The sequence below is a fragment of the Notolepis coatsorum genome (assembly GCF_963971535.1).
Source record: "Notolepis coatsorum genome assembly, chromosome: 2".
Taxonomy (NCBI): Eukaryota; Metazoa; Chordata; class Actinopteri; order Aulopiformes; family Paralepididae; genus Notolepis; species Notolepis coatsorum.
In genome coordinates, this window is record NC_140166.1 from 99,869,165 (window position 1) to 99,894,232 (window position 25,068).

The 25,068-nt window shown below is 43.5% G+C and overlaps 1 protein-coding gene across 10 annotated transcripts in view; it reads right to left on the reverse strand.

Annotated features, from left to right (window-relative positions):
- rbm26 (RNA binding motif protein 26) overlaps nt 1-25,068 on the reverse strand; it is a 146,434-nt gene that overhangs the window by 75,033 nt on the left and 46,333 nt on the right. For 4 of the 10 annotated variants that reach the window (XM_084338257.1, XM_084338254.1, XM_084338251.1 and 1 more), the window contains exons 9-13: nt 15,504-15,644; nt 7,377-7,554; nt 6,623-6,779; nt 5,135-5,323; nt 499-603 (exon numbers count right to left, since the gene is read on the reverse strand). In XM_084338257.1, the coding sequence (XP_084194383.1) occupies nt 499-603; nt 5,135-5,323; nt 6,623-6,779; nt 7,377-7,554; nt 15,504-15,644 (770 nt within the window). The remainder of the gene's footprint in view (nt 1-498; nt 604-5,134; nt 5,324-6,622; nt 6,780-7,376; nt 7,555-15,503; nt 15,645-25,068) is intronic. The other 6 variants (XM_084338260.1, XM_084338259.1, XM_084338258.1 and 3 more) reach the window with 6 other exon arrangements.

Genomic DNA, 25,068 nt, shown 5'->3' on the forward strand with positions numbered 1-25,068 from the left:
TGCAGCCCTGCAGAACATACTGGGAGAGAGATAGTGCTATTTCTTGATGTTTCCTTTTTTTAAGTAAGTAAAGAGGCCTATGTTCATATCGGTGAGCACAATTTGTAAGACAAATATACAGTAGTTTCATAAAAAAAAAATATATATTACAAAAAAATAATAATAATAATATTACAAAAAAAAAACATTTTGCCACAAATATCGGTATCGGTATCGGCCGATTGTGTTAGTTGAACAATCGGTATCGGTATCGGTGGCAAATTTTCATATCGGTGCATCCCTACTACCTGTGAGGCAGCGTTGGAGACAGAGCTGCACGTATGTAGACAACAGTACTACTACCTGTGAGGCAGCGTTGGGGACAGAGCTGCATGTATGTAGACAACAGTACTACCTGTGAGGCAGTGTTGGGGACAGAGCTGCACGTATGTAGACAACAGTACTACCTGTGAGGCAGCGTTGGGGACAGAGCTGCACGTATGTAGACAACAGTACTACTACCTGTGAGGCAGCGTTGGGGTCTTGAGGGGGCTCAGAGTTCCCAGTCAGCATGGGTCCCAGGCGGTCCTTCACAGACTGTTTCAAGCAGGTGGCCGAGGGCTGCTGGGGGGAGGAGACGATGATGACACCTTAGTTACCACATGTTTTTAAAACCTTCTTTCAGTCCTCCGGCGTAGCAGGGCCTTCCCTAAACAAGGGTATAGGGGCGCAGCGCCACTATGACCATGTGCCACCATGTGTTTAAATTATTTTATAATAATAAAATATTTATATATTTTTATTTTATTTATTTATTTTTGCAGTGAAAGCTTGGGGTCAGTTTAGACATATCATTGTCTAATAAGTGATTGCTTGGTCCACAGTTCCAGTATGTGTGTTTTTGTGTTCAATGTTAAACTATAGTGCAACCTTATAGACCGTGCGTAAATAAATAAATAATTTGGAAGTTAGCCTTGTATTTGCTATTTTACTGAAATTGTGTTTTTAAGTTGCCGCAAATGGCTTTCTTTATTGCTAAACCAGCCCCTAGTTGAGACCCGGCACCATCTGATTTGAAAGCCCTGGGGAAAGTCCTACAATGTACTCTACAATACAAATTATGTTTATGCATGATAATAATTGTTCTAACACATTTTTATTTATTTATTAGCTCAATACATTAAATAATAATTAAACATAAATCAAATCAAATTTATTTGTAAGGCCCGACAACACACGTTAACACTTTAATCGCCATGGGGTAAATTCATAATTTACCATCCCTCGCCAGCTCTATTTGTCTATGGAGAAGTTCCCCTTCTTTGCAGGGCTATAACTTTTTAAATTCTATTGCTAAATTGCCATTATTATGGCCCATTCAATGTCCTATATATATTGTTCAGGGTGTAGCAACGTTAAACTTTTTCATTCACATATTCATACTAAAATATGGTCTAAAGCAGTGGTTCTCAACAGGTCTAGCCTCGGGACCCAACATTTTCCTTAGTCATTAAGTCGCGACCCAAAATTTTGAACCACTATGATTTATGTAAAAAGGGGGTCAATGTCAGACTTTGCAATCAAAAGTTAGGGGGCTAATAACCCTTGCCATAATTTCAGTGCGCCCCTAACTTTTGATTGCAAGGTCTGACATTGACCCCCTTTTCAGGAGTTGACCTAGAGCCCACCAAGGTCATGCATATCAAGTTTGGTCAATGTCAGACCTTGCAATACACAAAAAAAAAAGTGGAGTTATCCTTTAACATAACAGACCTAAATTTGGGGGAACTAATGGGATAACTGAGTTTGCAACAAAAGTGCAACTAGGGCTAAAACCCAATGAAATAAAATAATAATAAATAATATGCTTCTTAGCAGATTTCTTAGCTTATCATAACAGACCTAAGTTTGGGGGAACTAATGGTAAATGGCTGCTTTTTTATATAGCGCTTTTATCCAAAGCGCTTTACAATTTGTTACTCACATTTTACCCATTCACACACCGATGGCGGAGGCAACCATGCAAGGTGCCAACCTGCTCATCGGGAGCAATTAGGGGTTAAGTGTCTTGCTCAAGGACACATCGACACGCTGCCTGGGAGGAGCAGGAATCGAACCGGGAACCTCCGGATTGCCAGACGACTGCTCTACCTCCTGAGCCACTGTCGCCCCTAATGGGATAACTGGGGTTGCAACAAAAGTGCAACTAGGGCTAAAAACCCAATGAAATTAAATAATAATAATAAATAATTATGCTTCTTAGCAGACTTCTCAGCTTAACATAACAGACCTAAGTTTGGGGGAACTAATGGGATAACTGGGATTGCAATAAAAGTGCAACTAGGGCTAAAAACCCAATGAAATAAAATAATAATAAATAATATGCTTCTTAGCAGATTTCTTAGCTTAACATAACAGACCTACGTTTGGGGGAACTAATGGGATAACTGGGGTTGCAACAAAAGTGCAACTAAGGGCTAAAAACACAATGAAATAAAATAATAATAATAAATAATATATCCTTCTTAGCAGACTTCTTAGCTTAACATGCAGGGAACTAATGGGATAACTGGGGATGATGTTTGCTCCTGACAAGAGTCTCAAAGTCTGGGGTGATGGTAGACAAAGCAACTCTGAGGTCATGCTCAATGTCCAATCTGTTCCCCCGCTTTGTCTTCAGCTGGACCAGAGCTGAGAAGCCACTTGCACAAAGATGGGTAGTGAAAAAAAAAAATGAAAAAAAAATAAGAAAAACATTTTTTTTACTTTTTTTTTTTTTTTTACACACACATCCGCGACCCACTCAAAATGGCCCCGCGACCCACTTTTGGGTCGCGACCCACCAGTTGAGAAACACTGGTCTAAAGTATAAGTATGTTTTTATCGTTTTCTGCAGCTTTCTTCAGAACGTGATTTATAGCCCTAAATGCATTATATTGATGATCAAATACAGTTTGGTAGGAATCTGTGCGAGATAAAAAATGTCAACTGGACTGGACGTGGTTCTAGAAGTTTCTACGCATCATCTGATGATGACCGGATGGGCGGGGGATCGTTTATAATTCCGTGGGCAGCGTTAGATGATTCATCCAGAGTGGGTCATATGTTCATCAGATCAGTTAGTATAGAAGACGTTAGAAAATAACGCTGAATCTTACCGTGGCTTCCTCGCGCCACTGGCAGATGAGCGTGGAACAGAATTTTTTCTATTATGGGATGGAGAAATGCCCGATCCATTTCCAGGTTGTATAATAGTATATACGTCCAAATCATGTTGTTTTTTCGAGTTATTTGCACCGATCGATGTTCACTGTGTCAATACGGAGTCTCTAACGATAGCGAGTGCCCGGACCACATAGGATGAGCACTACCGGTTCAAAGGTTAATTTCCGGCTGGCGATCTGCCGATCGGCCACCAGATGGCGCTCTTGAACCGCTAGAGAGTTGAGTGGAACTTTGCAGTGTGTCTCAGGGCTCCGGAAAGGAAATATGATTTCGATGACAGATTTTTGAAATATTGACATCAAAGACGAGTTACGGCGTCTTCGGCAGAATGAGCATGGCTAGGAATGACGTGTAAACTTGTTCACGGCGATCATAGTGTTAATGTCCCCATGGGCCAGGCCACGTGAGCGGATCGGCGCGGCCGAGAAATCCGCTCTTCGCTCTTTAAAGCTTGGTCCGCTCCGCTAATCGCTCATGTTGACCCCGCCCCCAAGTCGCTCTCCGCTCACCTTGAATCGAGCGCTCCCCGCTCCCCGCGCCAGATCACTTGGCAGATATATATATTTTTTTTTGGAGCATGGTGTAAATGAGCTCAAACTACAACAGTCTACACCCCCTGGGCCCCTTAACAATTGTTTGTATTGAGCCGCATTGTAATTGTACCCATTCTGCAATGTTAAATAACGTTGTTTATCCATTCACTAGCTCTATTAAGCAATGATAGGCTAGCCGAGCCACAATGCTATGGTCGCTGCCATTAACGTTAGCATGTAAGCTAACGACAACAACAATGGCGTCGATACTTTTTCTAACAGGAGTGAGTGACAAAGCCTGAACAGGATATCACAGGTTCACCCTTCTCATTGGTTGAAAATGGCCTTCATGTTTGTACATCGCCATCTGTTGCTTTGGCATTGTACTGCATGTATATATTACATCAACAGTGTTAAACCACTGTGAGTGGCCTGGAGTGGATTGGAGCGGAGGAGAACTCTCGCTCTGGACGTCGCGCCGACTCATTTTAAAACCCACTCCTCGCTCACGTCAAAACCGACCGCTCCGCGCCCGGCGCCGCTCACATGGCCTGCCATGGGCCGTACACGTCTTTAAACAAGTCAAGAAGAAACATAACAATAAGTCAGGAACAGAACAAGAACACCATAAGGTCCAACAAAATTTTTATAAATGCAAATAAATGAAAGAATGCAAGCACTCCCAGACATACCCCACGCGAAGGTAAGGAAAAACTCACTAAAATCTAACAATAGGGAAAAATGCTCCACAGGCAGTGTGGAGGAGAGAAACCTTAGAAGGGTCATTCAAGGGGGGGATCTCCCTTCTTAGATGTCGGTGATAGTAGTGTTGCAGACTAACAGTTGGTAAGCATGCACTCAAGTGTGTAGTGAAACACAGATGAGTGCATGCAATAGCAACTGAACATTTTGAAAGATTAAAGATAGACCCGATAGCGATAGTAACTGAACATTTTGAAAGATTAAAGATAGAGCTGATAGCAAATCTATTTGAGGCACAGGGGCGGCGCAAAGAAGGTCGCGTCCTCCCCGTCTTAATCACGGGACATTCAACACTCCGGTCATTGCTCCGAGACAGCTGGAGACAGGGAGATAGAAGGCGGCGCAGAGAGGGTCGCAACCTCCCCGACATCATCGCCCATACCCATAACCCATAAGACTCCCACCCTCCCCTATCCTGACACCACCCCACTGCCCTAGTTCAACCACCCTCCCCAACCCAAGTCCCCCTTCCCATCCCCAAAACATGAAGAGAAAATAACATTGAGAGTACAAACAAAGCAAGAACAAATAAGCAAATAAACCAATAAATAAATAAAGATGGGGGGGGGGGGGGGTAGCTGTGGCTCAGGCCCACATCACTCCTCTGCAGGGCCTGTAAGGGTATAGATCCTTACCATCAGCGGCTGTGGCGGAAGCTGCTTTATGTGAATCTGGTCCTGTCCCTCGCCTGCATCCTCGCGGTACCAGTACACCCTGATGAAGCGGTTGTTGAGGACCGCCTCAGGGCTGTGCATGGCCCGCTTGGCATCCATGGGGTTGGCGAACTGGATGAGCGCCCCCTCTGGATCACTCTGGTAGGCCACCTGTTGGGAGGAAGAGAGAGAGAGAAGAGAGATGGTTCCGTTAGCGTAATAAGTCACTCGTATGTGGCATCAATGGTGAGTTTAAATCCCGACCATAAACAAGACTTATGTGACCATTATTCTTTAGTTGGTCTGGCTTCCGTCCTGCTCACAGCACTGAAACTGCACTGGTCAAAGTAATCAACTACCTCCTCATCTCCGCTGATGCTGGCGCCCTCAACATCCTGATCCTACTAGATCTTAGTGCAGCCTTTGACACAGTGAGTCAACTCCATCCTCCGCCAAAGGCTGCACCAACTGGGTGTTGAGGGCACAGCACTTGACTGGTTTTCCTCCTATCTCACTGACAGACATCAATTTATCTCCCTCTCCGGCCACACCTCTTCCCCCTCCCCAGTCACACAGGGGGTCCGCCAAGGCTCAGTCCTAGGCCCCCTGCTCTTCATCTGCTACATTCTCCCCCTCGGTCACATCATACGTAAATACCACCTCAACTTCCACTGCTATGCTGATGACACCCAAATGTACATCACCACACAATCCCCCCACAGCCCTTCCCTCAGTCACATTGAATCCTGCATCACTGAACTTCAAACCTGGATGACCCATAACCTCCTCAAATTAAATAGCGACAAGACGGAACTTTTCATCATCGGCACAAACACCACCCTCACCAGATCCGGATGGATCCATCACACTCACCATCAATGACTCCACCATCACCCCCCCCCCCCCCCCCCCTAGTCCGCAACCTCATCCTCGACCCCACCCTCTCATTTGACCCCCATGTCCGCTCCATTGTCAAAACTTCATATTTTCACCTCCGCAACATTGCCAAAATCCATCATTGCCTCTCCCCCCCCTGCTGCTGAATCCCTCATACACGCTTTCATCTCCTCCCGCCTGGACTACTGTAACTCCCTCCTCACTGGCATCACCTCCCGCTCCCTCCATAAACTGCAGATGGTCCAAGACTCAGCCGCCCGCCTCTTCACTAGCACCCGGTCCCGCGAACACATCACTCCTGTCCTTTACTCCCTCCACTGGCTCCCGATCAAGGAACGCATCAACTTCAAAACACTACTCCTCACCTTCAAATCTAACCTTACTCCATTTAGTAAAAGCTTATCACACCATATATAACTTGATAAATATGTCTTTCACAAGTTAGTAGCACATATTAAAAAAAAAAAGACAAACCTTCAAGCAAACTCATATTGATAGGTTTTGTTTATTTTATCCTGCCACAGATGCGAAAAATGCCCCACCCCCTGTGTAAAGTACCAGCTGGACTCTGACCTGCAGGTTGACGATGTTACCGAACTTGCTGAAGTGCTCGTTGAGCTTGCTGATGTTGTTGAGATCCGGGGGTATCAGCCGCACCAGCAGCTTGGCATTGGCATGGAACGGTGGTCTCTTCTGGTAGCTCTGGTGGTTGGGCGTAATGAAGTTGTGGCTGTGGAGTAGGGATGTTAACAATTAATCGAAGATCGATTGATTGATCGTTAAGGATTTACTCTAACACGTGACATTTACTCAATCTACTATCAAACAATGATGCGTTACAATGTTGTCCGTCTCGTATTAGATTGTAGCCGTGAGTAGAATGGTTCAAAGCATGTTTCACTGAACAGATAGAGGGCGCAATATAACTATGACGAGGAAGCAACCACCTCTGTGTCTGGAAAATAAGCGAGGGGAAAAAAACATGAGCAACGGAAACTTGCTAAATCAAGCGGCTAAGAGAAGCGTTGATTTTGAGCTGTGAACCAAAACGGGCAGACAAATTTACCAAAGTCAGTCTGCACATTGGAAGAGCAATCTTCCATTTACTTGGGCATGTACTTTTAGGCAAATTTTCAGAAAATATGGTTTAAGAGGTTAATACTACAAATCTGTAGATACATCAGATTAGCACTATTACTCATTTATATATTTTATTCTATTGCACTTTAGCGTTACATCTGCACTCTGGTTGGATACCAAACTTATTTTCGTTGTACTGTACTTGTGCTGTATAATGACAATGCATTTGAATCTAATCTAATCTTACTTGTCCATCCAGGGTTTTTTGGGGGGCATGATTCCATCGTGGAAGCACAGCGGTCTCTTCCTGGGGTCGGACTCCATGACGATCCTCATACTGTTGCTACTGGCCATCGTATCTGAAGAGGCAATATGATGGGGGCTTAGGTTTGAATGACCAGCGTGGTGACTAGTGTGGTGACTACCTGATGAGAGAAGAGAAGAGACAAAAAGGACTGTAAATGTTTAAAGGGTGGATGAGAGACGATTCATTTACATTTAGTCATTTATCCAAAACGACTTACAAATTGTGAACAACAAGTTAGCATGAGGGGAACAGAGTGCATAGTAGTCTAGTCATATTAGCATGGTAGGTAGTAGTATAGACATAGTACATAGTGGTATAGACATAGTACATAGTAGATAGTGGTATAGACATAGTAGCTAGTAGTATACACATAGTAGTAGCATAGCACATACTACATAGTAGATAGTAGATAGCTCAACAAGCTGGTGAGGAAGGCTAGCTCCGTGGTGAGAGTCGAGCTACCTAGACTTGAGGTGATGGCAGAGAGGGGGATGATAAGGAAGCTGGCTGCCATCATGGAGAACCCCTACCACCCCCTCTACGACGAGCTAGTCAAGATGAGAAGCTCGTTCAGCCACAGACTCATTCCCCCCCCCGACACTCAACTAACCGCCTCGGACAGTCCTTCATACCAGCGGCCATCAGGCTCCACAACGGTGGGCAGCGACTAGCAGCCTCCAGGCTCCACAACGGGGGGCAGCGACTGCTACCAGACATTGACCTGGGACTTATAGGAACCCAAGGAGGACAACCTACACTACCTTAGGCTTACTGCACCTTATGTGGATCAGGGTTTCCGTTAGAAAAAATTGTTGCCGGTCTCAGGGTCCGGTAGATTTAAATCTACCGGTCAAATGAGAGAAATTCCGGTCAGAGTTTATTGAGCTTAAAAATAATTGACATCCTCAAGGCATGTAGATTTATAATATTATAACTTAAAACTAGGCTACTTTTGCGTATAGAATCATTATATTCCAAATAAAATAAATCCAGAGACTCAGTGCTGCTGCCGACTTTAAATCAAATAGGTGTCTGTGGGCAGTCGCCCGACATTAATACAGTATACAATAATAAACAGCAGTCTGTTATAATCACATTTTTATGAGCTAACGAATTCCGTTATATTGGACATTTGTATTAATTATATCAAGCGAAGAACTGAGAAATTTGGCAGAGAGAGACGGCAACATTATCGTGGGTTTGCGTGATGACTCTCTCCACCTCGCAACGACTTATTTGCAAAGAGTATGGCGCTGCAGAGCAGCTGTTTTTTGGCTCTATCTGGGGACCGCTCAACAGCGCCCCCCACCCAACAGCTGAATTGCCAATGGCTGAATTGGAGTACTGCACTGTGCCGCTGCTGCTCCGGCTCTGCAGCTACACATGCACTCGCAAAACCCAGCACTAAGCTCTCGCTGACAACATTATTATACCTGCTTGGTGAAGCAACGATGAAACAAATGTAATGATTGTTTCGTTCATCGCATAGGCTATTTAATTTTAGCCTATTTTAATACAATTCAAATAATCAAATTGTGCTTGGAGGGAATTATTTTCACCGGACATTAAGACCGGAGAGATTAAATATGTCGGACTTCAACAGATTTTGCCGGTCAAATACCGGTAATTACCGGCTAACGGAAACGCTGATGTGTATACTGTGATACTGTGAATAATGTATATTTCAGTGGATACTGTGATACTGTGAATAATGTACTCAGTAGATAGTAAATTATAACACTACCTTATGCATACTGCACCTTATGTGACACTGTGAATAATGTGAATATTTTCTTCAGCTAGTTAGATAGTAAATTATATTGACCAAATTGACCTAATTGTTTACACTGCCTGTGTTGTTTTTACTACCTGTACCCCCCCCCCATGCTGCTATGATGCCTGAATTTCCCCAAGGGGATCAATAAAGGAATATCTTATCTTATCTTAGTAGTATAGACTGTAGCGGCTAACTGTCATCTACTTCTACTAGTTAGCTCAGGGGTAACCTCCACTACAAAATCGAATCAAATAAATCACAACTGCTAAACAAAAAAAAACGTCCAGATTGTGTGTTCAGTGAGTGTGTGTGTGTGTGTGGGGGGGGGTATCAGGCTGGGGGTAGGCTGAAATGGTGGCTGAGGAGAGCTTGGAGATTGTTTGTAGGGGAATTTGTAACCTTCCACAATCAGCTTGGCTTCTCTTCAATGGTGATGTAGGGATCTCTGATCGGCCCCATCATGTGCCACTGGATACACTGAGAACTCTTACCGATTCCTCCAAACAGACTTGTTAATGTTGCTTTCTTCTAGGGATGCCCCGATCGATCGGCCAGCGATCGGTATCGGCCGATATTCAGTATAAATATGAGATCGGTGAATACCGATAATGCTTTATTTTCGCCGATCATGAAAACCGATCGAAAAACATGATCCAATTCTCAGCGGAGTTCTCACTCGCTGACTTCTCTCTCAGGCACACAGCTGCTGCTGCTGCTGCTGCTGCTGTGCACTGACCCTCCTCCTCCTCCTCCCCCTCCCAGACTCCTCATGTCAACAAGCTCCGGCAATAGTCTACTCTAGTGAATGCGACCTCTATGAGCTAACGTTAGCTACCTAGCTAACGTTACTGTTTAAACAAAATGACCCAATCAACTATTCACTTTTAGTTTAATACATGAGGCATTGTCTAACGTTATCTAGCTGGCTAGCTACTGATAGCTCCTGATATCAACAAATGCTCCAGCAATAGTCGAGTGCATGATACCTCCGTTAGCTAGGTAGCCAACGTTAGCTCACCGTTTAAACTAAATGACCCAGTAAACTAAATAGTTCACTTTAGTTTAATACATGAGGCGTTGTCTTAACGTTAGCTAGCCGGCTAGCAGTAGCTACAGATAGCTCCTGATATCAATGTCTTATAACATAATTGACATTATTCGTTTTTGCAGCTGTTGGCTAATTAGCTATCATGCTTCATAACTGAACAATCAAGTTGAACTATCGCTCTGACTGGGGACGCTGAGGGCATGCTGAATGTGATTTTTTTTATATAAAAGTGTATCGGCCGATATGGCTCAGACGATCGGTGGCAAAAAACATGATCGGGGCATCCCTACTTTCTTCGTTTCCTTAACTCAAGTTTGGTCTCGGTCTCTTTCTTGCTCTCACTCCCTACTTCTCTCTTGCTCTGCTCTCAATCAAATCAGCTGAGGGCTTATATGGCAATTAGACTGCTTGACTTAAAGGGGCAGTACCAATAGGCCACTCTGCTACAAGCAGGGCCTGAAATTAAAGCCTGCCACCCGAGACCAGATTTTAGGTTTGGCGAGTGCCACCGAGAGGTCTGTCCGCCACCTGGCGTGTAGTTCATATCGATACTCTTATTTTGAAAATCCTGTGCGGGTCTCATTTCCGCCCCAAGCACAGCTACAGTCATAATATCGATGGCTCCGGCAGTTAGAAACGTTCGGTTCATATGATACTCTTATTTTGAAAAAACCCGTGGCAACGAGTCATATCCGCCCAGTCCTGCAGCTGGATACTATTGGCTTCTGCTCGTATCAACACAGAGGCAGTCTGCTCTAGTCTAAAGCGGACCTACGTGAGCTAACGTTACCGTTTAAACAATGACCCAGTCAACTATTCACTTTTAGTTTAATACATGACGAGGCATTGTCTAACGGTATCTAGCTGGCTAGCTACTGATAGCTGCTGATATCAGCAAATGCTCCAGCAATAGTCTACTCGAGTGCATAATACCTCCGTTCGCTCGTTAGCTCACGTTAGCTAGCTCACGTTAGCTCTATATGTCCCAGTAAACGAAATAGTTCACTGAGGCGTTGTCTTAACGTTATCTAGCGGGCTAGCAGTAGCTACAGATAGCTCCCGATATCAATGTCTTATAACATTGATTCAATGCGTATTCTAGCTGAGGGCATGCTGAATGTGATATGACCAAAGCACAGTAACGTTATACCAATAGGGTCCAGCTGCAGCGCCGGAGAATCCTTGCTGGAGCTGGAGGCTACTCGAGTATACACACAGACAGTGGAGCTGTTTGCAGATAGCGAGCATTTTGACTTGTTGCGTGGTGGCGATGTCTCGCAGATAATACAACTACAAGTATGATTATATAATATATATATTTTATAAAAAAAAAATTAAATAAAAAATTGGCTGGTAAGAAATATGCTTGGCGGGTAGATTCTTCCCTTCTACCCGCCACTGGCCGGTGAGTCAAAAAGTTAATTTCGTGCCCTGGCTACAAGACATAAAAGTATACATAGTGGTCTTGAGTAGGGCTGCACGATTACTCAAAAAAAATATCACAATCTCGATTCATAGACCCATGCGATCTCATTTCTAAATGATGATGATTTTATTTTTATCAAAGTCGGGGGTTATCTCGCCATGCGTGATCCTTTGATCTTTTTTTTCTTCTTTTTTTATCCCTGTTCTATACGGTCAGCCGAAGCCCTCTAGGTGTCCCTGATTCATCTACCTACGTTGGAATTGCAATGACGATCGAATCTCACCAGGTGGCAGTATCGCCTACCTTTTGAACTGGAATGGCTTGGTGTGGATACACTTTCCTTTTTTTTTGCAAGGGCTCCTCCTCGGAGACAGAGACACAGCGTTCGCCTCGAGATTTTGTTGCCTGAAGCCTATTTCCCATATAAACAAGTCTAGACATATACACGGGTAATCGCAATGGCGATGTGATGACTTGGAATTATTCTTTTTGGAATACCTTCTGGCTAAGGTAAGGTATATTCTATGTCTATTTTACCGAACCTAAAACATGTTTTTGTAACGATCACAGTTTTGTGTTTTACCGGACGTAAAACATGCTCGACAAACACTAAGGTAAGGTATATTCTATGTCTATTTTACCGAACCTAAAACATGTTTTTGTAACGATCGCAGTTTTGTGTTTTACCGGACGTAAAACATGCTCGACAAACACGATCGCAGTTTCTAGTTGAAACAACCCCCCCCCCTTGATGATTTTGTGAAGGCACATATGTACATGGTATATACCTTTGATTTGGGAGTATTTGGGGTTTCAGGCGATCAACCAGAACCATTTGGGCTTATTGCATATAACGCGTCGTATCTCGCGATCTATGGGAAAAGACTGGATTATTTTGGAAAGGGGCGATGTTTAGCGTGTAACAAACTACAGTGTGTAGAAATGAACTAATTAGTCAGTAATGGACTATGAACAATGCCTGTCAAATGGATGACAAATACTATTGTCTCCATAGCTATAATACAGAACACACGATGGGTCTGCAAACATCGCTAAAATGGTCAATAACGCTGGCGCCAGCCAGTGCAGATGGGGGAAGGGCGTGGCGCTCAATGAGTTAAAAATACATTTGAATTATAATATATATATATTTAACCTTTTTTAAATGATGACGAAAAATAAGAATCGAGAGAGAATCGTGATGTTAATTCTTAGAGAACAAACGTGATTCACATTTTAGCAAGAATCGTGCAGCCCTAGTCTTGAGGGTGTGTAGTTAGAAGATGCAGAGTGTAGGGGTCTTGGGGGTGTGTAGTTAGAAGATGCAGAGTGTAGGGGTCTTGGGGGTGTGTAGTTAGAAGATGCAGAGTGTAGGGGTCTTGGGGGTGTGTAGTTAGAAGATGCAGAGTGTAGGGGTCTTGGGGGTGTGTAGTTAGACGATGCAGAGTGTAGGGGTCTTGGGGGTGTGTAGTTAGAAGATGCAGAGTGTAGGGGTCTTGAGGGTGTGTAGTTAGACGATGCAGAGTGTAGGGGTCTTGGGGGTGTGTAGTTAGAAGATGCAGAGTGTAGGGGTCTTGAGGGTGTGTAGTTAGAAGATGCAGAGTGTAGGGGTCTTGAGGGGCATGTAGTTATAAGATGCAGAGCATAAGGGTCTTGGGGGCGTGTAGTTATAAGATGCAGAGCATAGGGGTCTTGAGGGTGTGTAGTTAGAAGATGCAGAGCGTAGGGGTCTTGAGGGTGTGTAGTTAGAAGATGCAGAGCGTAGGGGTCTTGAGGGTGTGTAGTTAGAAGATGCAGAGCATAGGGGTCTTGAGGGTGTGTAGTTAGAAGATGCAGAACGTAGGGGTCTTGAGGGTGTGTAGTTATAAGATGCAGAGTGTAGGGGTCTTGAGGGGCGTGTAGTTATAAGATGCAGAGCATAAGGGTCTTGGGGGCGTGTAGTTATAAGATGCAGAGCATAGGGGTCTTGAGGGTGTGTAGTTAGAAGATGCAGAGCGTAGGGGTCTTGAGGGTGTGTAGTTAGAAGATGCAGAGCGTAGGGGTCTTGAGGGTGTGTAGTTAGAAGATGCAGAGCGTAGGGGTCATGGGGGCGTGTAATAATAATAATCTTCATTTATATAGCACCTTTCATACACGGAGTGCAACTCAAAGTGCTTAACAGAGACACGTCTTCTTTAAACAAGTCAAGAAGAAAAAACACAGTAAGTCAAGAAAATACAAGAATACCATAAGGTCCATAAACTCAAACTGTAGTTAAGAGACCAGTGACCGGAGGTAGGAGGGAGCCGTTCCCCTCGCTGCGCGGTATGCCAGGTCAAGGAGAGCAAACCATTCTAAATATGGTGAATAACAAACGCATCTCTCTACTGTATACAATCAAGCACTCAATGCAGTGGAAAAGCAAGGGTAGCATTTGGTACAGTCACAGACTAAGGCTGGAGTTACACCTTTCGTTTAATTTTCTTTTCATTGTCAGATGAGTTTCGCCGCAACGTGGCAGCCTTGAGTCACACTTTCGTTTTTGTCACCTGGGCACAGTGATGTAGTACACTGCCAAAGCAGTAGGTGGCAGTAGGTGGCGAACATGAAGGCAATTTCAACCAATCAGAACTTGAATGTGCCAATACACTTCCTGGAAGTTCCTGCAAAGAAATGTCAACAAGGCGGGGGCCTATGGGCGCCACCATCTTGCATATTTACCCAATGCAGCAATTCTTTTTCAGCAAAGCCTAATAAAAGTGCAATAAACAAAACGGATACATTCACTGTGTGTTCTGCCTGTCATTTGTTGATGAAACAAAACTAACATCAAGACAAGTGACCACCAAGAGCGGATAGTTTAGTCTAAAAAAAGATCGGTAGCTACATTGTTAGCTGCATGCTAACGTCAATGGAGTATGCCATTATAACAGTATAGCATTGTGGCTAGAAGCTAACGTTAGCTCACGCTAGTTAGCCAGCACCAAACTGATGATATCGGGAGCTAGCAGTAGTTAGATAACATTAGAGACAACGCTGTGTGTATTAAACAAAGGTGAATAGATGACTGGGCCATTTTGTTTAATGCTTGTTAAGTTGAAAGAGGAGCTTTGAGCTAACAGGGTCTGATAGCTAATGCTAGCTCATGTTAGCCAGTGGTAATGCTAGCAGAATGAATGGATGTAAACTTTATTTAACATATTGCATAATGGGTACAATACAATACGGCTCAATACAAACAATTGTTAAGGGAATGCAGACTGTTGTAGCTTGGACTGGGGTCCTTATAACAATAACTTGACAACACATGGTAGCTGCAGCTATTTGGGACACAGGGACACGGAGCTGGGAGCTCTGTCCCAAACACACACACACACCCACACACACACAAACTCTGTTGTCACCGGAGGGCACGCAGATGGTATCTACTGCGCATGGGCGTTTTCGCAACAACGGCTCAGTGCAGACTACACGGCTGTTGTCGGCGCGTTTTTTAGGGGTTCTCCAAAACGCAAACACAATTTAGCGTTTCAGCCGTATCCACCAAAAAAGATACAAAAAAACGCATTTCTGTGTAAAAGGGACATGAAACGTATTCAAAAACGTATAAAAACGAGCACAAAAACACTGTGTAACCCCTGCCTAAAATGCACTATTGATTCCTTGCATTCCCTCCCTCTAGTAGTCTTCTGAATTAGTCACTTGAAGAATTTCCCTCTTTATTTTATTAATGCTTTACTTTTGTACATTCTAGTCTAACTGTTGACAACATTATTATTGTAAATTATTATTGTTGCAATCATTAATACCATTATTATTAGTGTGAGGCGTACATACCTGTGTGCGGGAGGTCCATGTCTCCCATGGTGAGGCCTATCAGGTTGGATCTCTGAGCATTGACCCGGTGTCTGTACATGGGCCTGGTGGTGCTGGTGATGCTGGGAGCCTCTGGGTTGTAGACGTCAGGCTCGTAGGGGTCTGGCAGGTGGAAGAGAGAGAGATAAGTCGCCTACTAGAACCAGGGCCGCCTCAGGGGGTGTGCGAGCAGTGCGGTCGCACAGGGCCTCGCGGGAAGGGGGGCCTCGCACAAAAAATATATATATATATATATGACTTCCGGTTTAGCTGCAATATGTAGCGCACGCAATTGGTTACAGCTCCGCTCCCGTTATCGTTAATTTCGTTTAAAAACCTTATTTGGACAATACCAAAAGAGATTAGACCACATCGTATGTATTGATAAGACCTTCTACTAACTATATCAAAAGACAACATGGTTAAGGATAAGGAAAGGACGGGAAAGAAACAAGAAACGGCAATTCTAACGGCGCCGATTGAAACACGATCAAAGAAAATGACAGGCGACGCTGTGGCAGATCCGTTGGTGAGCCCCGACGCGGGGAATATAGAGGAGAATACACAGGGACCAAAGACAACTGGCCCCGAGAGGGAGACAATAGATGACAACATAACAGGAACATCAGAAAAAAGTACCGTGAAGGAAAAAGCAGGCGATTTTGAGAAGATAATAGCAAAAACATCCATCGGATCCCTCACTGCTCCAACAACATCAACTGACACAAGCAGTTCAATTACACAACCCGACTTCAACTCCCTGACTATCCTGATAAAAGAACAGATGGTCGCTTTCAAAGCACACGTAAAAGAACAGATGGTCGCTTTCAAAGCACACGTTGAACACATCGATACTAAATTCGAAGAGGTTATGAGAGCGGGCGCTTTACAGTCCATGCGAATCACGACAGTGGAGAATACGGTGACAGAAATCACAAAGGCAGTCAAGGCGAACGAAGGTGGCATGACAGAGATGGGAAAAGAGATGGAAAGAGTGAAAGAAGAATATCGGAGGGAAATACAAGGGCTTAAAAACGAAGCGACGGAGAGGCTACTAGAAACCCAACGCTACCACAGGCGGAATAACATCCGCATTGTAGGGCTTGATGAAGCAGTAAACTGCGAAGATCCCAACTTTCCAACAGTGTTATCAACGATTTTGAGTAACATCGATCCAAACAAAGTGCCAGAAGTGGACCAAGTTTACAGAATCGGTTCTCGGGGGCAAAGAATCAACGGGGCAAGAGTCATCATTGTCACCCTGCGGAAGACTACAACAAGGGATGACATCATCAAATTTGCTCGCAACCAACGTGGGAATCTGAATTATGGTGGTAAACCAATATTTATCTACGAAGATTTGAGCAAAGATGCCATCATCCGACGTCTACCATACAAAGAGGTGATGCAAAAGCTGTTCAAAGCCGGTTACAAGCCAAGGCTATCATACCCGGCGCTGTTATCATTCTTGGGCAGTGACGGCCGCAGGTCAGGTATATACACACCTATTGAAGCTGAGGATTTTCTGAATCGAAATGGAGCAAATAACCCAAGGCAGGACGAAAATGCCGGAAACATATAAGCCTCTTTCTCAATGTATACCAGTGTTAGAATGACTTTATTGTGTTCATCAAGGTAGCAGACGATATGCAAGCCGTCTATAACAATGTGTACTGTGTATAATACGATTCATAATACATTATAATTTCAGACTCTGGTCTCTGAGGAGACAAATACATATCATTGCAAAAAGATCTATCTGGAATATTCTGGGTTTATCGCTCAAATGCCCTGGGTCTCTTAGATCATTCTGGAACATAAAATAGTCTAGGCACTAGTATACTCTACAACCTTCTAGAATATAAGGCACCATGACAACGAAGCCTACAACTCTAACAATAAACATCCGGTGTGTATACACATAGCAGATAATAAATTAAATGAAGTTCTTTAATAATATTTTAAAAATTATCCACACTTAAACGTATGAACACTACAAGGTTATTCTAACAATTTAAGTAATCACTCCATTGAAGGCACATTGAAGCTCTAAAAGGCGCTGCTTTTCTATCTTATCTAATCTGTTAATTCGATTCTAGTGGCTTCTCCACGTTGATAATTATTCTATCTCTCATTCCTTATCTATATCTTTCCATTGATTTTTATTTTATTTAATTTTTTCTTCTCATTACTCTATATTTTTTAAAATATATTTTAACTTACATTGTTCTTTTCCAATGTTCTTCACATTAAGGTGTCAATATTGCTCTACAATCTTTTCCTTTTTTCCACACGTTAGTAGAGGGTTCAAATGAATATGTCGATGAAAGTTTATTCTCTTTTTTTATTTTATTTTTTCTGTCATTTATCACAACACTTCATTACAGTAAGGGAAGGTGCAAGACCAAAAGCGACATTCTATTGCAATAGAATGGAAATGTTAGATCCTATGGCAATTAGCATAGGTAGATTAAGATTACAATGCTCAGTTTGGGCAATCCGGTGGACTATGGGAGAAAGTCAATCGCGGAGGATGTGTTCTTGGAACACAGGCCTGTACGACTTTCTGGGTGAGGGGAAATTAGGGGATTTTTATTTGTATATATATATGTTTTTAAGCTCAGCTCTCAACGGGACCTCATTAATTGGATGTACATCTATTGTAGCTTCACACTCCAGAAACATTACCAAAAACTACACAAAAACATGCATAGATTATGGCTAGTTTGAATATAATGGTATGGAACACCGGTGGGATAAACAAACAACACAAACGCAAAAGCGTGCTCACACTGATGAAAAAAGAACATGTGGACGTGGCTCTATTAAGCGAAACGCACATTTTAGAGGAAGACATAAATACGTTAGCGGATAACATATACCATAATATTAGTCACTCTTCTTTTGTTACGAGAACTAGAGGGGTAGCCATAGTCGTCAGACGCAAATTAAATATCGAATTGAAAGGGGTATGGTCGGATGCTGAGGGGCGCATAACTATAGCTAGGATTATACACAATAACAGGAAAATTGCATTGGCAGCGGTATATGCCCCAAATTTGTACGAAGTGGGTTTCTTCACTTCACTAACCGGAGAAATGTTAAACCATCCCGAGTACTCATATATAATAGGTGCGGATTTTAATGCCATTTGGAACCCAAGGATGGACAAAACTTACCTTACCTTTTCCAGCGAACAAAAAAATTCATCTAAAGCATTAAAAGATTGGTCGAAATCAACAGGGGTAACTGATTTATGGCGTTCACTTAACCCCATGACCCGCAAGTACTCCTGTCGTTCGTCGAGACACAACACACTATCCAGAATTGATTACGTCTTTGCATCCCCGAGAATATTTGATAAATATGAAGTGGAAATGACACCCAATGCGCTATCAGATCACTGCTACTTAATCCTGAAAGCAACATTTGGTACACTATCTTCCCGGGCCCCAAGATGGCGTTTTAATTCTATGCTGCTTAACAACAATGAATTCATTACACAAATTAAAGAAGCTCTCACAATATTCCTACGGGATAATGCTAACTCGGTGCAAGATCCCAGAATATTATGGATGTCGGTAAAGACTATGATCAAGGATTTCTCGGATAGATTTTCCTCCATATTGCGCAAAAATCAAAACACAAAACTATCTGAAATGGAAACGCTTTACTCAAACGCTTTTTAATTCTTTAAAATACAACAACTCTACTAGACTAGAAAACCAAGTTAACATTCTAAAGACAGAGATCAAAGCAATATACAGACAAATCGGAATTGCAAATACGCAGCACAAGACAACAGCAGTACTTCCAAGGCTCTAAACCTAGTCACCTATTAGCCATGCGACTAAGAATTAATGCAAAATTTGCAGATATAACTGCCATTAGGAAACAACAAGCTCTAGTAACAGAACCCAAAATAATAAACGATACATTCAAAGAATTCTACTCCGATTTATATAATTCAGAAACGACCTTTGATCAAGACAAATTAGACACATATCTTAATCAAATTACTCTCCCTAAACTTACGGAGGACGACGCTAAACAGTTAGAAGTACCGATCACATTAGAAGAACTCAAGAAGGCCATATCCGGAATGAAAAACGGCAAGGCTCCGGGAATTGACGGTATCCCATCAGAAATGTACATTTCTTGCTGGGACATATTTGGACCCTTATTACTAAATATGATCTTATACTCAGTCAAAGAGGGAAGCTTCCATAAACACCAAAATACCGCACTCATTTCAGTTCTTCACAAAAAAGACAAAGACCCCACTGAGTGCGGTAGTTACCGTCCTTTAAGCCTCCTCGGAACCGATGTCAAACTGTACTCTAAGATATTAGCCATCAGATTGCAAAAGCATATGACGTCTTTAGTTCATCCGGACCAAACAGGCTTCATAAAAGGTCGCCTGATCAATGATAACATAAGGCGAATACTGCACGTACTAGATGCAGACAAAGAGGACACCACACCTAAGGCGATACTATCCCTGGATGCTATGAAAGCATTTGACAGGTTGGAATGGTCGTTTCTATGGGCAGTATTAGAAAGGATGGGGTTAGGAAAAGGATTCATTGATATGATTAAAGTACTATACAAGGACCCATCGGCCAGGATTACAACAGGCACATTCATCTCCGATATCTTTCCGGTATCACGCTCAGCCAGACAGGGTTGCCCTCTTAGTCCCGGACTATTCGATCTATCATTAGAACCTTTAGCACAATTTATAAGACAATCCCAACACATAGAACCAATAGTAATCAAGGGCACACATCATAAAATTAGTTTATATGCGGACGACGTAATATTGTTCATGCAAAACCCCAACAACACATTGCCGCATATACTCAAGTTGATAGAAAACTTTGGTGATTTATCGGGATTTAAAATAAATTGGCCTAAGTCGGCTTTTCTTCCTCTTAACACCAGTGCAAAAAAAGACACAACCCTCCCAGGTGCGATACCCATGGTCAAACATTTCAGATGCTTGGGTGTGGAAATATTTCCCACCATAAGACAAACGGTGAAGCACAATTACACAAAAATACAGAACAAAATCAAAGACGACCTGGACAGGTGGGCAAAACTTAAAAACTCAGTACAGGCAAGGGTATCAATAGTTAAGATGGATGTATTACCAAGAATCAATTTCTTCAGCTCAATGCTTCCGTTACCTCCTCCAGAGGGCTACTGGAAAAGATTACAAACCTCCACATACAAATTTATTTGGAATAACAAACCACCTCGCATAAAAAGATCCACCGCACAGAGAAATAAAGCAGACGGTGGCATGGCAGTCCCAGATTTTTTACAATATTTTAAGGCCTTCACATTAAGACCATTGAAGATATGGTTTGACCCCCAGGCTTTGGTATCTTGGAGAGAATTAGAAGAAAACATGGTAGCCCCACAGAGACTGAAAGACATAGCACACACTAAACTTTCAATCAAGCATTGTGAGCGAGAATTTGGCCCAATAATTACCCATGCAATCAGAACATGGCGGGAAACACAAAAGAAATATCCTAACCCTCAAGAATGGCATAATCACACTCCCATATTCAATAACAATGCACTCTTAATGGGAAAACGACCTATAAGATTCCCTATATGGGAAGAGAAAGGCATACACTCATTAGGGGATATTTTTAATAACAAGGGCCTCTGTAGTTATGTCGAAATATGCATAAAGTTTAACCTCACCGAGTCCACATGGCTTTTTTACATACAGTTACGACTTTGTATGAGATCTCACGGTGTTCCATTACTCGTACCAATTGAACACCACAGATACCACAAATTTTTCTATGAAAGAGATACATTGGGAGGTTTTGTATCAAGTTTTTATTATCAATTACTAACGTCCTCGTATGAAACCCTTCAACTAGACACTGTCTGGAGGAGGGATATACCAGACCTGGAATATGACTTTGATTGGCAAGGAGCCTGGGCAAATGTCCGACTTACATCAAGGAACCCGGATCATCAACAAATCAATCTGAACTATATTCACAGGACATACTTGACTCCTATAAGGCTGTGCAAAATGGGGCTTATACAAGACTCCAAATGCTCCCAATGTACAAATGGGGACGAAGGAACATTTATGCACATGTATTGGGACTGCCCACCAGTTAAGGCATTCTGGAAAGATGTGTCCCAGCAATTATCAATACTCGTATTTTGGAATATACCTGTACACCCCGCGGTATTACTATTGAATGATGTTTTTGAGTTTGCAGTGAATCCACAACTAAAAAGATTGGTTTTATCGGGTATCACAGTAGCTAAAAAACTGATCGCATCACGTTGGTTTCAACCGGAAAAAATGTGCCGAAAAGTGTGGTTTCTTACATATCTCGATGTGATATATCAAGAAATATCTACAGCAAGAATTCTGGGGCTCAATGAATCCAAAATGTCAATGTGGTTAGAAGTGGTGGAGAGAATAAAAGCTAGCTTATAATGGTAGTGTCTGGTTAGGAGTGAGGGATAATGGAGGTACTATCCAAGAGGGTGTCCGGGAGGGGGGGGTTTGAGCTGGAGCATATGTGTGTAGGGTTTTAGAAAATAGGTATTAGGGGTATATTATATACTAACATTTATATAATTGTAATTTCGCTGGATATACACTGTATACGGTTAAAATGTTATTATAGACTATTTTTGTTTTATCCTGTTTCTGTACTTGCATATATTATAACCACCTTTACTGAAAGTTTCATTATGCATTGTGTGTTGAGTACTGACTTTTAATAATTTTTTGTTTTGCAATAATAAAAAAAATATAAAAAAAATATATATATATTTTTAATTTTATTTAATTACATTTTTTTTTGTGAGGCCCCCCTTCCCGCGAGGCCCTTTTTCATCACAGACCTAAAATCTAGTTTTGCTTATATGCTTATATATTTCACATTAGACACGTTTGTAGAATGTGTCTGACTTGTTCCTGGCTCTGCGGCTCTGCAGACACACTATTGGAGCTCTGGGGCTCTGCAGCAGACATACTATTGGTTTCAACGAAGGTTATGCCAGCCAAGACGAAGAGGATGGTCGTGAAGATGAAAGTTGTTGCATGTTCAGTCAGGCTAGCCATGTCTGCTTAGCTAAAGGCAGGGACAGCTAGTTAGCTACGTTATAATATCGAGTGCTAACATGTGGTTCAGTCGGGATAGCCATGTCGGCTAGTAGCTTAGCTAAAGGCTAACTAGCGTTAGCTAACCTAGAGAGAGCGCGTGCCGCATTGTTATGCCAAGATGAAGAGGACGGTCGTTCGGCAGATGAACTTCGTCAACTCCACGCGGTTGTCTACATCCTCTTGGACTCTCTCTCTCTCTCTCTCTCTCTCTCTCTCTCTCTCTCTCTCTCTCTCTCTCTCTCTCTCTCTCTCTCTCCTCTCTCTCTCTCTCTCTCTCTCTCTCTCTCTCTCTCTACTCTCTCTCTCTCTCTCTCTCTCTCTTCTCTCTCTCTCTCTCTCTCTCTCTCTCTCTCTCTCTCTCTCTCTCTCTCTCTCTCTCTCTCTCTCTCCTCTCTCTCTCCCTCTCTCCTCTCCCTCTCCCTCTCCCTCTCCTCTCTCCCTCGTCCCTCTCCCTCTCTCTCTCTCTCTCTCTCCCTCTCCCTCTCCCTCTCCCTCCTCCCTCTCCTCTCTCTCCCTCTCCCCTCTCTCCCTCCTCCCTCTCCCTCCCCCCTCTCCCTCTCCCCTCTCCCTCCCTCTCCCTCTCTCTCTCTCTCTCTCTCTCTCTCTCTCTCTCTCTCTCTCTCTCTCCCTCCCTCTTCCTCTCCCTCCCTCTTCCTCTCCCTCTCCCTTCCTCTCCCTTCCTCTCCCTCCCTCTCCCTCCCTCCCTCTCCCTCCCTCTCTCTCCCTCCTCCCTCTCCCTCCCTCTCCCTCTCTCTCCCTCTCTCTCCCTCTCTCCCTCTCTCCCTCTCTCTCCCCTCTCTCCTCTCTCCCTCTCTCTCCCTCTCTCTCCCTCTCCCTCCCTCTCCCTCTCCCTCCCTCTCCCCTCCCTCTCCCTCCCTCTACCCTCCCCCTCTCTCCCTCTTCTCTCCCTCTCTCTCCCTCTCTCTCTGGCTAGCTATCGTAGCTGACGTTCTGTTGGACCAGCGGGCCGGCTAGCTATCGTAGCTAACCTTATGTTGAGCTAGCGGGCCGGCTAGCTATCGTAGCTAATGTTATGTTGAGCTAGCGGGCCGGCTAACTATCGTAGCTAACCTTATGTTGAGCTAGCGGGCCGGCTAGCTATCGTAGCTAATGTTATGTTGAGCTAGCGGGCCGGCTAACTATCGTAGCCAACGTTATGTTGAGCTAGCGGGCCGGCTAGCTGTCGTAGACGTTATGTTGAGCCAAGCGGGCCGGCTAGCTAACGTAGCTAACGTTATAATGAGCCAAGGGGGCCGGCTAGCTAACGTAGCTAACGTTATATTGAGCCAAGCGGGCCGGCTAGCTGTCGTAGCTAATGTTATATTGAGCCAAAGCGGGCCGGCTAGCTAACGTAGCTAATGTTATATTGAGCCAAAGGGGCCGGCTAGCTAACGTAGCCAACGTTATATTGAGCCAAGCGGACCGGCTAACTATCGTAGCCAACGTTATGTTGAGCTAGCGGGCCGGCTAGCTGTCGTAGACGTTATGTTGAGCCAAGCGGGCCGGCTAGCTAACGTAGCTAACGTTATAATGAGCCAAAGCGGGCCGGCTAGCTAACGTAGCTAATGTTATATTGAGCCAAAGGGGCCGGCTAGCTAACGTAGCTAACGTTATATTGAGCCAAAGCGGGCCGGCTAGCTAACGTAGCTAACGTTATATTGAGCCAAAACGGGCCGGCTAGCTAACATAGCTAACGTTATATTGAGCCAAACGGGCCGGCTAGCTGTCGTAGCTAACGGTGTGTACCTGGTGTCAGTACCTGGCTACTCTATTTGCAGTTAGCCTCCTTAGCTGATGTCGGCCGTTGGCTCCTTGCTACTTTGTTTTCTCTGGTATAGATCCTCTTCTCTTTGGATTTAAGTGTTGATCTTTGTCCTTTTGGATCTATGTATATTCATGTTGCCTTTGAAGTTATCTTTTCCTTCCATTTTGTTCTTCCATTAAAAGTTGAATATCCTTTAGGGGCTCATCTTAGCTGTCTTGCTTATCTCTCTCTCTCTCTGTCTGGACCACAGACCCATCTCTCTCTCTCTCTGTCTGGACCACAGACTCATCTCTCTCTCTCTGGACCACAGACTCTCTCTGTCTGGATCATCACAGACTCTCTCTCTCTCTCTGAGCATTGCATTGCTTATAGTTGTCAATTGTGTCGGTCAGTTCATTGCAATTTTTCCTTCAGTCACATTTAGTTTTATCCTGCACCTGGCCTAAAACAGGTTGGATGTGCACACAGCTGCTCTACTGTGTTTGTAGCAGAGCAACCATACCTGAAGCCTTGTAAACAAAGACATCAACACTAGAGTGTGTACTTCTATCTACACAGTACAGCCAAAGCATTCCCATTGCTAGGCAAAAACTCCACCTGTTTTCTACACTGCTTCTTCCCTTGCT